General features: G+C 44.0%; 1 protein-coding gene across 1 annotated transcript in view; it reads left to right on the top strand.

Annotated features, from left to right (window-relative positions):
• The first annotated feature begins 12,680 nt into the window (after positions 1–12,680).
• pgm2 (phosphoglucomutase 2) overlaps positions 12,681–13,674 on the top strand; it is a 23,038-nt gene continuing 22,044 nt past the window's right edge. Inside the window, 1 exon segment of the mRNA XM_042318255.1 lies at positions 12,681–12,912. Within this exon segment, the coding sequence (XP_042174189.1) occupies positions 12,838–12,912 (75 nt within the window). The 5' untranslated portion in view covers positions 12,681–12,837.

Raw genomic sequence — 13,674 nt, 5'->3', positions numbered from 1 at the left:
AGTCAGTTCCCCTTCTACAGTATTTACAGTTGAAGTCAATTCCCCTTCTACAGTATTTACAGTTGAAGTCAGTTCCCCTTCTACAGTAGTTACAGTTGAAGTCAGTTCCCCTTCTACAGTATTTACAGTTGAAGTCAGTTCCCCTTCTACAGTATTTACAGTTGAAGTCAGTTCCCCTTCTACAGTATTTACAGTTGAAGTCAGTTCCCCTTCTACAGTATTTACAGTTGAAGTCAGTTCCCCTTCTACAGTAGTTACAGTTGAAGTCAGTTCCCCTTCTACAGTATTTACAGTTGAAGTCAGTTCCCCTTCTACAGTATTTACAGTTGAAGTCAGTTCCCCTTCTACAGTATTTACAGTTGAAGTCAGTTCCCCTTCTACAGTAGTTTACAGTTGAAGTCAGTTCCCCTTCTACAGTAGTTACAGTTGAAGTCAGTTCCCCTTCTACAGTATTTACAGTTGAAGTCAGTTCCCCTTCTACAGTATTTACAGTTGAAGTCAGTTCCCCTTCTACAGTATTTACAGTTGAAGTCAGTTCCCCTTCTACAGTATTTACAGTTGAAGTCAGTTCCCCTTCTACAGTATTTACAGTTGAAGTCAGTTCCCCTTCTACAGTATTTACAGTTGAAGTCAGTTCCCCTTCTACAGTATTTACAGTTGAAGTCAGTTCCCCTTCTACAGTAGTTACAGTTGAAGTCAGTGCCCCTTCTTCTTTACAGTTGAAGTCAGTTCCCCTTCTACAGTATTTACAGTTGAAGTCAGTTCCCCTTCTACAGTATTTACAGTTGAAGTCAGTTCCCCTTCTACAGTATTTACAGTTGAAGTCAGTTCCCCTTCTACAGTATTTACAGTTGAAGTCAGTTCCCCTTCTACAGTATTTACAGTTGAAGTCAGTTCCCCTTCTACAGTATTTACAGTTGAAGTCAGTTCCCCTTCTACAGTATTTACAGTTGAAGTCAGTTCCCCTTCTACAGTATTTACAGTTGAAGTCAGTTCCCCTTCTACAGTATTTACAGTTGAAGCCAGTTCCCCTTCTACAGTATTTACAGTTGAAGTCAGTTCCCCTTCTACAGTATTTACAGTTGAAGTCAGTTCCCCTTCTACAGTATTTACAGTTGAAGTCAGTTCCCCTTCTACAGTAGTTACAGTTGAAGTCAGTTCCCCTTCTACAGTAGTTACAGTTGAAGTCAGTTCCCCTTCTACAGTATTTACAGTTGAAGTCAGTTCCCCTTCTACAGTATTTACAGTTGAAGTCAGTTCCCCTTCTACAGTATTTACAGTTGAAGTCAGTTCCCCTTCTACAGTATTTACAGTTGAAGTCAGTTCCCCTTCTACAGTATTTACAGTTGAAGTCAGTTCCCCTTCTACAGTATTTACAGTTGAAGTCAGTTCCCCTTCTACAGTATTTACAGTTGAAGTCAGTTCCCCTTCTACAGTATTTACAGTTGAAGTCAGTTCCCCTTCTACAGTAGTTACAGTTGAAGTCAGTTCCCCTTCTACAGTATTTACAGTTGAAGTCAGTTCCCCTTCTACAGTATTTACAGTTGAAGTCAGTTCCCCTTCTACAGTATTTACAGTTGAAGTCAGTTCCCCTTCTACAGTAGTTTTGACAGTTGAAGTCAGTTCCCCTTCTACAGTAGTTACAGTTGAAGTCAGTTCCCCTTCTACAGTATTTACAGTTGAAGTCAGTTCCCCTTCTACAGTATTTACAGTTGAAGTCAGTTCCCCTTCTACAGTATTTACAGTTGAAGTCAGTTCCCCTTCTACAGTAGTTACAGTTGAAGTCAGTTCCCCTTCTACAGTAGTTACAGTTGAAGTCAGTTCCCCTTCTACAGTAGTTACAGTTGAAGTCAGTTCCCCTTCTACAGTAGTTACAGTTGAAGTCAGTTCCCCTTCTACAGTATTTACAGTTGAAGTCAGTTCCCCTTCTACACTATTTACAGTTGAAGTCAGTTCCCCTTCTACAGTATTTACAGTTGAAGTCAGTTCCCCTTCTACAGTATTTACAGTTGAAGTCAGTTCCCCTTCTACAGTATTTACAGTTGAAGTCAGTTCCCCTTCTACAGTATTTACAGTTGAAGTCAGTTCCCCTTCTACAGTATTTACAGTTTGAAGTCAGTTCCCCTTCTACACTATTTACAGTTGAAGTCAGTTCCCCTTCTACACTATTTACAGTTGAAGTCAGTTCCCCTTCTACAGTATTTACAGTTGAAGTCAGTTCCCCTTCTACAGTAGTTACAGTTGAAGTCAGTTTGAAGTCAGTTCCCCTTCTACACTATTTACAGTTGAAGTCAGTTCCCCTTCTACAGTAGTTACAGTTGAAGTCAGTTCCCCTTCTACAGTAGTTACAGTTGAAGTCAGTTCCCCTTCTACAGTATTTACAGTTGAAGTCAGTTCCCCTTCTACAGTAGTTACAGTTGAAGTCAGTTCCCCTTCTACAGTAGTTACAGTTGAAGTCAGTTCCCCTTCTACAGTAGTTACAGTTGAAGTCAGTTCCCCTTCTACAGTATTTACAGTTGAAGTCAGTTCCCCTTCTACAGTATTTACAGTTGAAGTCAGTTCCCCTTCTACAGTATTTACAGTTGAAGTCAGTTCCCCTTCTACAGTAGTTACAGTTGAAGTCAGTTCCCCTTCTACAGTATTTACAGTTGAAGTCAGTTCCCCTTCTACAGTATTTACAGTTGAAGTCAGTTCCCCTTCTACAGTAGTTACAGTTGAAGTCAGTTCCCCTTCTACAGTATTTACAGTTGAAGTCAGTTCCCCTTCTACAGTAGTTACAGTTGAAGTCAGTTCCCCTTCTACAGTAGTTACAGTTGAAGTCAGTTCCCCTTCTACAGTAGTTACAGTTGAAGTCAGTTCCCCTTCTACAGTAGTTACAGTTGAAGTCAGTTCCCCTTCTACAGTAGTTACAGTTGAAGTCAGTTCCCCTTCTACAGTAGTTACAGTTGAAGTCAGTTCCCCTTCTACAGTATTTACAGTTGAAGTCAGTTCCCCTTCTACAGTATTTACAGTTGAAGTCAGTTTGAAGTCAGTTCCTCTTCTACAGTATTTACAGTTGAAGTCAGTTCCCCTTCTACAGTATTTACAGTTGAAGTCAGTTCCCCTTCTACAGTAGTTACAGTTGAAGTCAGTTCCCCTTCTACAGTATTTACAGTTGAAGTCAGTTCCCCTTCTACAGTATTTACAGTTGAAGTCAGTTCCCCTTCTACAGTAGTTACAGTTGAAGTCAGTTCCCCTTCTACAGTATTTACAGTTGAAGTCAGTTCCCCTTCTACAGTATTTACAGTTGAAGTCAGTTCCCCTTCTACACTATTTACAGTTGAAGTCAGTTCCCCTTCTACAGTAGTTACAGTTGAAGTCAGTTCCCCTTCTACAGTATTTACAGTTGAAGTCAGTTCCCCTTCTACAGTAGTTACAGTTGAAGTCAGTTTGAAGTCAGTTCTCCTTCTACACTATTTACAGTTGAAGTCAGTTCCCCTTCTACAGTATTTACAGTTGAAGTCAGTTCCCCTTCTACAGTATTTACAGTTGAAGTCAGTTCCCCTTCTACAGTATTTACAGTTGAAGTCAGTTCCCCTTCTACAGTATTTACAGTTGAAGTCAGTTCCCCTTCTACAGTATTTACAGTTGAAGTCAGTTCCCCTTCTACAGTAGTTACAGTTGAAGTCAGTTTGAAGTCCCCTTCTACAGTATTTACAGTTGAAGTCAGTTCCCCTTCTACAGTATTTACAGTTGAAGTCAGTTCCCCTTCTACAGTATTTACAGTTGAAGTCAGTTCCCCTTCTACAGTATTTACAGTTGAAGTCAGTTCCCCTTCTACAGTATTTACAGTTGAAGTCAGTTCCCCTTCTACAGTATTTACAGTTGTTGAAGCCAGTTCCCCTTCTACAGTATTTACAGTTGAAGCCAGTTCCCCTTCTACAGTAGTTACAGTTGAAGTCAGTTCCCCTTCTACAGTATTTACAGTTGAAGTCAGTTCCCCTTCTACAGTAGTTACAGTTGAAGTCAGTTTGAAGTCAGTTCCCCTTCTACACTATTTACAGTTGAAGTCAGTTCCCCTTCTACAGTATTTACAGTTGAAGTCAGTTCCCCTTCTACAGTAGTTACAGTTGAAGTCAGTTTGAGTTAGTCAGTTTGAAGTCAGTTCCCTTCTACACTATTTACAGTTGAAGTCAGTTCCCCTTCTACAGTATTTACAGTTGAAGTCAGTTCCCCTTCTACAGTAGTTACAGTTGAAGTCAAGTCCCCTTCTACAGTAGTTACAGTTGAAGTCAGTTCCCCTTCTACAGTAGTTACAGTTGAAGTCAGTTCCCCTTCTTCAGTAGTTACAGTTGATTTACAGTTTTACAGTTTGAAGTCAGTTCCCCTTCTACAGTATTTACAGTTGAAGTCAGTTCCCCTTCTACAGTAGTTACAGTTGAAGTCAGTTCCCCTTCTACAGTAGTTACAGTTGAAGTCAGTTCCCCTTCTACAGTAGTTACAGTTGAAGTCAGTGCCCCTTCTACAGTATTTACAGTTGAAGTCAGTTCCCCTTCTACAGTAGTTACAGTTGAAGTCAGTTCCCCTTCTACAGTAGTTACAGTTGAAGTCAGTTCCCCTTCTACAGTAGTTACAGTTGAAGTCAGTTCCCCTTCTACAGTATTTACAGTTGAAGTCAGTTCCCCTTCTACAGTATTTACAGTTGAAGTCAGAAGTTTACATACACCTTTGCCAAATACATTTAAACTCCTGACATAATTCCTGACATTTTATCCTTGTAAAAATTACCTGTTTAAGGTCAGTTAGGATCACCACTTTATTTTAAGAATGTGAAATGTCAGAATAATAGTGGAGAGTATGATTTATTTCAGCTTTTATTTCTTTCATCACATTCCCAGGGGGTCAGAAGTTTACATACACTCAATTAGTATTTGGTAGCATTGCCTTTAAATTGTTTAACTTGGGTCAAATGTTTTGAGTAGCCTTCCACAAGCTTCCCACAATAAGTTGGTTGCATTTTGGCCCATTCCTCCTGACTGAGCTGGTGTAACTGATTCAGGTTTGTAGGCCTCCTTGCTCGCACACACTTTTTCAGTTCTGGCCACACATTTTCTATGTGATTGAGGTCAGGGCTTTGTGATGGGGGTCCTGGTAATACAACCATCTCTCTAGATGATCCAATATAACACCACTATCTCTCTCTATGCATTCCTATCCCATCTAGGATGTTATATATCTATGGTTCAGGGCAGGAGGGCTGATCTATATTAACTCCTGTATAGTGCTCAAGGTGGCAGGGTAAACCCACCAACCCATCTAGGATGTTATATATCTATATTTCTATTTCAGCTATCCTCCTGCATCACTAAATAATGAATAAGACTGGGGACCTGATCCCAGATCAGCCATCCTCCTAGGAAGAAACCTAGAGAGGAACCAGGCTATGTCACTGGCCATAATGAATAAGACCTGGGTACCTGATCAGGTGGAAGTTGAATCAGATCAGCTATCCTCTATCACTCATAATGAATAAGACCTGGGTACCTGATCCCAGATCAGCCATCCTCCTCTATCACTCATAATGAATAAGACCTGGGTACCTGATCCCAGATCAGCTATCACTCATAATGAATAAGACCTGGGTACCTGATCCCAGATCAGTTATATGAATACACCCCAGTAACACCATGTAGAGGCTGGTTCTCTGAGACTCATAATGAATACACCCCTGGTTCCCAGTAACAACAGGTAAAGGCTGGTTCTCTGAGACTCATAATGAATACACCCCCTGGTTCCCAGTAACACCATGTAGAGGCTGGTTCTCTGAGACTCATAATGAATACACCCCCTGGTTCCCAGTAACACCATGTAAAGGCTGGTTCTCTGAGACTCATAATGAATACACCCCCTGGTTCCCAGTAACACCATGTAAAGGCTGGTTCTCTGAGACTCATAATGAATACACCCCCTGGTTCCCAGTAACACCATGTAGAGGCTGGTTCCCAGTAACACCATGTAAAGGCTGGTTCTCTGAGACTCATAATGAATACACCCCCTGGTTCCCAGTAACACCATGTAAAGGCTGGTTCTCTGAGACTCATAATGAATACACCCCCAGTAACAACAGGTGGTTCCCAGTAACACCATGTAAAGGCTGGTTCTCTGAGACTCATAATGAATACACCCCCTGGTTCCCAGTAACACCATGTAGAAGCTGGTTCTCTGAGACTCATAATGAATACACCCCCTGGTTCCCAGTAACACCATGTAAAGGCTGGTTCTCTGAGACTCATAATGAATACACCCCCTGGTTCCCAGTAACACCATGTAGAAGCTGGTTCTCTGAGACTCATAATGAATACACCCCCAGGTTCTTTCTCCTGAGTGATCGGATTATTATCAATTAAAGCTCCCATCGTTTTGATCAATGTCTCTTCTTGTGTGTGTGTGTCTGTACACTGTGTGTGTGTGTGTGTGTGTGTGTGTGTGTGTGTGTGTGTGTGTGTGTGTGTGTGTGTGTGTGTCTGTACACTGTGTGTGTGTGTGTGTGTGTGTGTCGTACACTGCACATTAGCTGTACAACCAGATTGTGAACTAGGCCTGAAAGACTCGTTTCAATCCGTATCGTGGAATTGTAGAAGGTACACCATACCACAGCACCCGACATAGCTGACCACCCACCATCCTGACCCTCCTAGAAGGTACAACATACCACAGCACCCACTATACTGACCATCCTGACCCTCCTAGAAGGTACAACATACCACAGCACCCGACATATACTGACCATCCTGACCCTCCTAGAAGGTACAACATACCACAGCACCCACTATACTGACCATCCTGACCCTCCTAGAAGGTACATCATACCACAGCACCCACTATACTGACCATCCTGACCCTCCTAGAAGGTACATCATACCACAGCACCCACTATACTGACCCTCCTAGAAGGTACATCATACCACAGCACCCACCATCCTGACCCTCCTAGAAGGTACAACATACCACAGCATCCACTATACTGACCCTCCTAGATGGTACAACATACCACAGCACCCACTATACTGACCCTCCTAGAAGGTAAAACATACCACAGCACCCAATATAACTGACCCTCCTAGAAGGTACAACATACCACAGCACCCACTATACTGACCCTCCTAGAAGGTACAACACACCACAGCATCCACTATACTGACCCTCCTAGAAGGTACAACATACCACAGCACCCACTATACTGACCATCCTGACCCTCCTAGAAGGTACAACATACCACAGCACCCACTATACTGACCATCCTGACCCTCCTAGAAGGTACAACATACCACAGCACCCACTATACTGACCCTCCTAGAAGGTACAACATACCACAGCACCCAATATACTGACCATCCACTATACTGACCCTCCTAGAAGGTACAACATACCACAGCACCCACTATACTGACCCTCCTAGAAGGTACAACATACCACAGCACCCACTATACTGACCATCCTGACCTCCTAGAAGGTACAACATACCACAGCACCCACTATACTGACCCTCCTAGAAGGTACAACATACCACAGCACCCACTATACTGACCATCCACAGCACACACTATACTGACCCTCCTAGAAGGTACAACATACCACAGCACCCACTATACTGACCCTCCTAGAAGGTACAACATACCACAGCACCCACTATACTGATCCTCCTAGAAGGTACAACATACCACAGCACCCACTATACTGATCCTCCTAGAAGGTACACCATACCACAGCACCCACTATACTGACCCTCCTAGAAGGTACAACATACCACAGCACACACTATACTGACCCTCCTAGAAGGTACAACATACCACAGCACCCACTATACTGACCCTCCTAGAAGGTACAACATACCACAGTACCCACTATACTGACCCTCCTAGAAGGTACAACATACCACAGCACCCAATATAACTGACCACCCACTATACTGACCCTCCTAGAAGGTACAACATACCACAGCACCCACTATACTGATCCTCCTAGAAGGTACAACATACCACAGCACCCACTATACTGACCATCCAGACCCTCCTAGAAGGTACAACATACCACAGCATCCACTATACTGACCCTCCTAGAAGGTACAACATACCACAGCACCACTATACTGACCCTCCTGAAGAAGGTACAACATACCACAGCACCCACTATAACTGACCACCCACCATCCTGACTCCCTCCTAGAAGGTACAACATACCACAGCACCCACTATACTGACCATCCTGACCCTCCTAGAAGGTACAACATACCACAGCACCCACCATCCTGACCCTCCTAGAAGGTACAACATACCACAGCACCCACTATAACTGACCACCCACCATCCTGACCCTCCTAGAAGGTACAACATACCACAGCACCCACTATAACTGACCCTCCTAGAAGGTACAACATACCACAGCACCCAATATAACTGACCACCCACTATACTGACCCTCCTAGAAGGTACAACATACCACAGCACCCACTATACTGATCCTCCTAGAAGGTACAACATACCACAGCACCCACTATACTGACCCTCCTAGAAGGTACAACATACCACAGCACCCACTATACTGACCCTCCTAGAAGGTACAACATACCACATCACCCACTATACTGAGCCTCCTAGAAGGTACAACATACCACAGCACCCACTATACTGACCCTCCTAGAAGGTACAACATACCACAGCACCCACTATACTGACCATCCTGACCCTCCTAGAAGGTACAACATACCACAGCACCCACTATACTGACCATCCTGACCCTCCTAGAAGGTACAACATACCACAGCACCCACTATACTGACCCTCCTAGAAGGTACAACATACCACAGCACCCACTATACTGACCATCCACCACAGCACCCACCATCCTGACCCTCCTAGAAGGTACAACATACCACAGCATCCACTATACTGACCCTCCTAGAAGGTACAACATACCACAGCACCCACTATACTGACCCTCCTAGAAGGTACAACATACCACAGCACCCACTATACTGACCATCCACTATACTGACCCTCCTAGAAGGTACAACATACCACAGCACCCACTATACTGACCCTCCTAGAAGGTACAACATACCACAGCACCCACTATACTGACCCTCCACTATACTGACCCTCCTAGAAGGTACAACATACCACAGCACCCACTATACTGACCCTCCTAGAAGGTACAACATACCACAGCACCCACTATAACTGACCCTCCTAGAAGGTACAACATACCACAGCACCCAATATAACTGACCATCCACTATACTGACCCTCCTAGAAGGTACAACATACCACAGCACCCACTATACTGACCATCCTGACCCTCCTAGAAGGTACAACATACCACAGCACCCACTATACTGACCATCCAGACCCTCCTAGAAGGTACAACATACCACAGCACCCACTATACTGACCCTCCTAGAAGGTACAACATACCACAGCATCCACTATACTGACCCTCCTAGAAGGTACAACTTACCACAGCACCCACTATAACTGACCACCCACCATCCTGACCCTCCTAGAAGGTACAACATACCACAGCACCCACTATACTGACCATCCTGACCCTCCTAGAAGGTACAACATACCACAGCACCCACCATCCTGACCCTCCTAGAAGGTACAACATACCACAGCACCCACTATAACTGACCACCCACAGCACCCACCTGACCCTCCTAGAAGGTACACCATACCACAGCACCCACTATAACTGACCCTCCTAGAAGGTACAACATACCACAGCACCCACTATACTGACCATTAACTATACTGACCCTCCTAGAAGGTACAACATACCACAGCACCCACTATACTGACCCTCCTAGAAGGTACAACATACCACAGCACCCACTATACTGATCCTCCTAGAAGGTACAACATACCACAGCACCCACTATACTGATCCTCCTAGAAGGTACACCATACCACAGCACCCACTATACTGACCCTCCTAGAAGGTACAACATACCACAGCACACACTATACTGACCCTCCTAGAAGGTACACCATACCACAGCACCCACTATAACTGACCCTCCTAGAAGGTACAACATACCACAGCACCCAATATAACTGACCATCCACTATACTGACCCTCCTAGAAGGTACAACATACCACAGCACCCACTATACTGACCATCCTGACCCTCCTAGAAGGTACAACATACCACAGCACCCACTATACTGACCATCCTGACCCTCCTAGAAGGTACAACATACCACAGCACCCATACTGACCACTGACCATCCTAGAAGGTACAACATACCACAGCACCCAATATACTGACCCCACTCCTAGAAGGTACAACATACCACAGCACCCACTATACTGACCCTCCTAGAAGGTACAACATACCACAGCACCCACTATAACTACTCCTGACCCTCCTAGAAGGTACAACATACCACAGCACCCACTATACTGACCCTCCACTCCTGACCCTCCTAGAAGGTACAACATACCACAGCACCCACTATACTGACCCTCCTAGAAGGTACAACATACCACAGCACCCACTATACTGACCCTCCACTATCCTGACCCTCCTAGAAGGTACAACATACCACAGCACCCACTATACTGACCCTCCTAGAAGGTACAACATACCACAGCACCCACTATAACTGACCCTCCTAGAAGGTACAACATACCACAGCACCCAATATAAGAAGGTACTACCACAGCACCACTATACTGACCCTCCTAGAAGGTACAACATACCACAGCACCCACTATACTGACCCCTCCTCCTAGAAGGTACAACATACCACAGCACCCACTATACTGACCACCCTCCTAGAATGTACAACATACCACAGCACCCACTATACTGACCCTCCTAGAAGGTACAACATACCACAGCACCCACTATACTGAGCCTCCTAGAAGGTACAACATACCACAGCACCCGCTATAACTGACCACCCACCATCCTGACCCTCCTAGAAGGTACAACATACCACAGCACCCACTATACTGACCATCCTGACCCTCCTAGAAGGTACAACATACCACAGCACCCACCATATACTGACCCTCCTAGAAGGTACAACATACCACAGCACCCACTATAACTGACCACCCACCATCCTGACCCTCCTAGAAGGTACAACCATACCACAGCACCCACTATAACTGACCCTCCTAGAAGGTACACCATACCACAGCACCCACTATACTGACCTCCTAGAAGGTACAACATACCACAGCACCCACTATACTGACCCTCCTAGAAGGTACAACATACCACAGCACCCACTATAACTGACCCTCCTAGAAGGTACAACATACCACAGCACCCACTATACTGACCCTCCTAGAAGGTACAACATACCACAGCACCCACTATACTGACCATCCTGACCCTCCTAGAAGGTACAACATACCACAGCACCCACTATACTGACCATCCAGACCCTCCTAGAATGTACAACATACCACAGCACCCACTATACTGACCCTCCTAGAAGGTACAACATACCACAGCATCCACTATACCGACCCTCCTAGAAGGTACAACTTACCACAGCACCCACTAAAACTGACCACCCACCATCCTGACCCTCCTAGAAGGTACAACATACCACAGCACCCACTATACTGACCATCCTGACCCTCCTAGAAGGTACAACATACCACAGCACCCACCATTCTGACCCTCCTAGAAGGTACAACATACCACAGCACCCACTATAACTGACCCTCCTAGAAGGTACACCATACCACAGCACCCACTATACTGACCCTCCTAGAAGGTACACCATACCACAGCACCCACTATACTGAGCCTCCTAGAAGGTACAACATACCACAGCACCCACTATAACTGACCCTCCTAGAAGGTACACCATACCACAGCACCCACTATAACTGACCCTCCTAGAAGGTACACCATACCACAGCACCCACTATACTGGGCCTCCTAGAAGGTACAACATACCACAGCACCCACTATAACTGACCCTCCTAGAAGGTACACCATACCACAGCACCCACTATACTGACCCTCCTAGAATGTACAACATACCACAGTACAAGGTTCTGACAGATGGTTGTGGCAAAAACACAGCCAAGAAACACCCACATCAAACCACGCCCCCAGCCACACCCCCAAGACAACTGAACTTGGACTTCTGTCGTTGTCGTGGTCGCCAGCATTTCTTGGGGAGCGTGACCAAAAAACGGCTTTCCACTAGTTACCACAGCCACAAAGTAAGAATTGGATTTATCGTACAAATTCATGAAAACTTTGCTTTTTGGTCTTAATTTAAGGTTAGGCATAAGGTTAGTAGTGTGGTTAAGTTTAAAATATAACAGACAGACATTGCGTTCAAGAATTAACAACAACCTAAAAGACAAAACAAAATAAAAACAGGAATTAATTATGACAGAATATAGAGAATGAGACAATGACACTTAATTCAGAAAATAATTCGTTATAATATTGGACCTTAGACAAGCGTTTCTTATTATTTAGCCATTTCAGAGACTCGATTAAAAAAAAAAAAATAAAGTCTATAAAAAAAAACACTTTAAAAAGCAGAGAGGTTGACGTTACTATTTCTCTCCATACGACAGGAAAAAACGTGTGACGCATGCGGAAGTGCAAGCCCCGTCCAGTCCATTGACCAATTAGAGTTCGTTTTAATCAACTGTCTCCGCCTCTCGTTTTTGTCCGTTTTACACTGAACACGGAAGTGAACCTGGGAACTCACATTGCTTTTTTTTTTTAATCGAGATATTTTTTATTTATTAATGTGTGAGTACAACTCAACAGTCATAAAAATATAAGTTTCGGTGCTGAAAAGGAACAATATGGAGAATGTTTTATCCTCGACTGGTGACAGTAAATTGGACCAAGCCATTAATCAGTGGCTGCAGTTTGACAAGGTAAGTTGTCAAGAGGGGGTGTATAAAAAAATTATAGCTCGTTTACTTAACAACAACTCAAACGTTTCTTAACTTCCTGTTTTTTTTTGGGCCCAAGTCACAAGTTCCCTAACTAACTTTAATTGTTATAGTACACAGCTAAACAATAATAAGTCGGAGTGGATACAGTAGACCAAACGTTATCATGTCTACTAAAACATGATGCACTCACTACTGTAAGGTCTCTCTGGAAAACACAGTCTGCTAAATGACTCATATATGTATTTCAACAATGTTTTGGGATTTCTGTTGTCAGCTAGCTAACTAAACAGTTAACCATGGTTTCTCTAGCTATGTACATCATCCCCCCCTCCCTTTTCCCACTTAAGGTACATTGATTGACACAGTCAAGTTATTTATTTATGAAACAATAGCCAGCTAACGTCAGTAGTTTGAATAGAAAGTAGGACATTTCTAGGGAGGACTACTAGCTAGGTGACCATGATTTAAAGACTGGTGGTTACAACTTTCAAGAACAGGATGTATCAACTATTGTCAGCTACATTGTATTTAGCGACATATTATGCATAGATGGACTCTTAATGACTCATTAGCCCTGTACTTGTTTTATTTGGCTACATACAGTAGTATAGCTGGAGATACTAGCCCCCAATTACGAGGAGCTACTGTAGCTAACTGGGCATTGTACTCAACGTCCATCCGCCAAGGGGCATTTATGTGTTTTAAAGGGAAACGGGACGCCGCCAATCAGGCAGAAATGGG

This window comes from Oncorhynchus tshawytscha, unplaced genomic scaffold (assembly GCF_018296145.1).
Source record: "Oncorhynchus tshawytscha isolate Ot180627B unplaced genomic scaffold, Otsh_v2.0 Un_scaffold_1746_pilon_pilon, whole genome shotgun sequence".
Taxonomy (NCBI): domain Eukaryota; kingdom Metazoa; phylum Chordata; class Actinopteri; order Salmoniformes; family Salmonidae; genus Oncorhynchus; species Oncorhynchus tshawytscha.
This window is presented reverse-complemented; position numbering and strand designations above follow the sequence as displayed.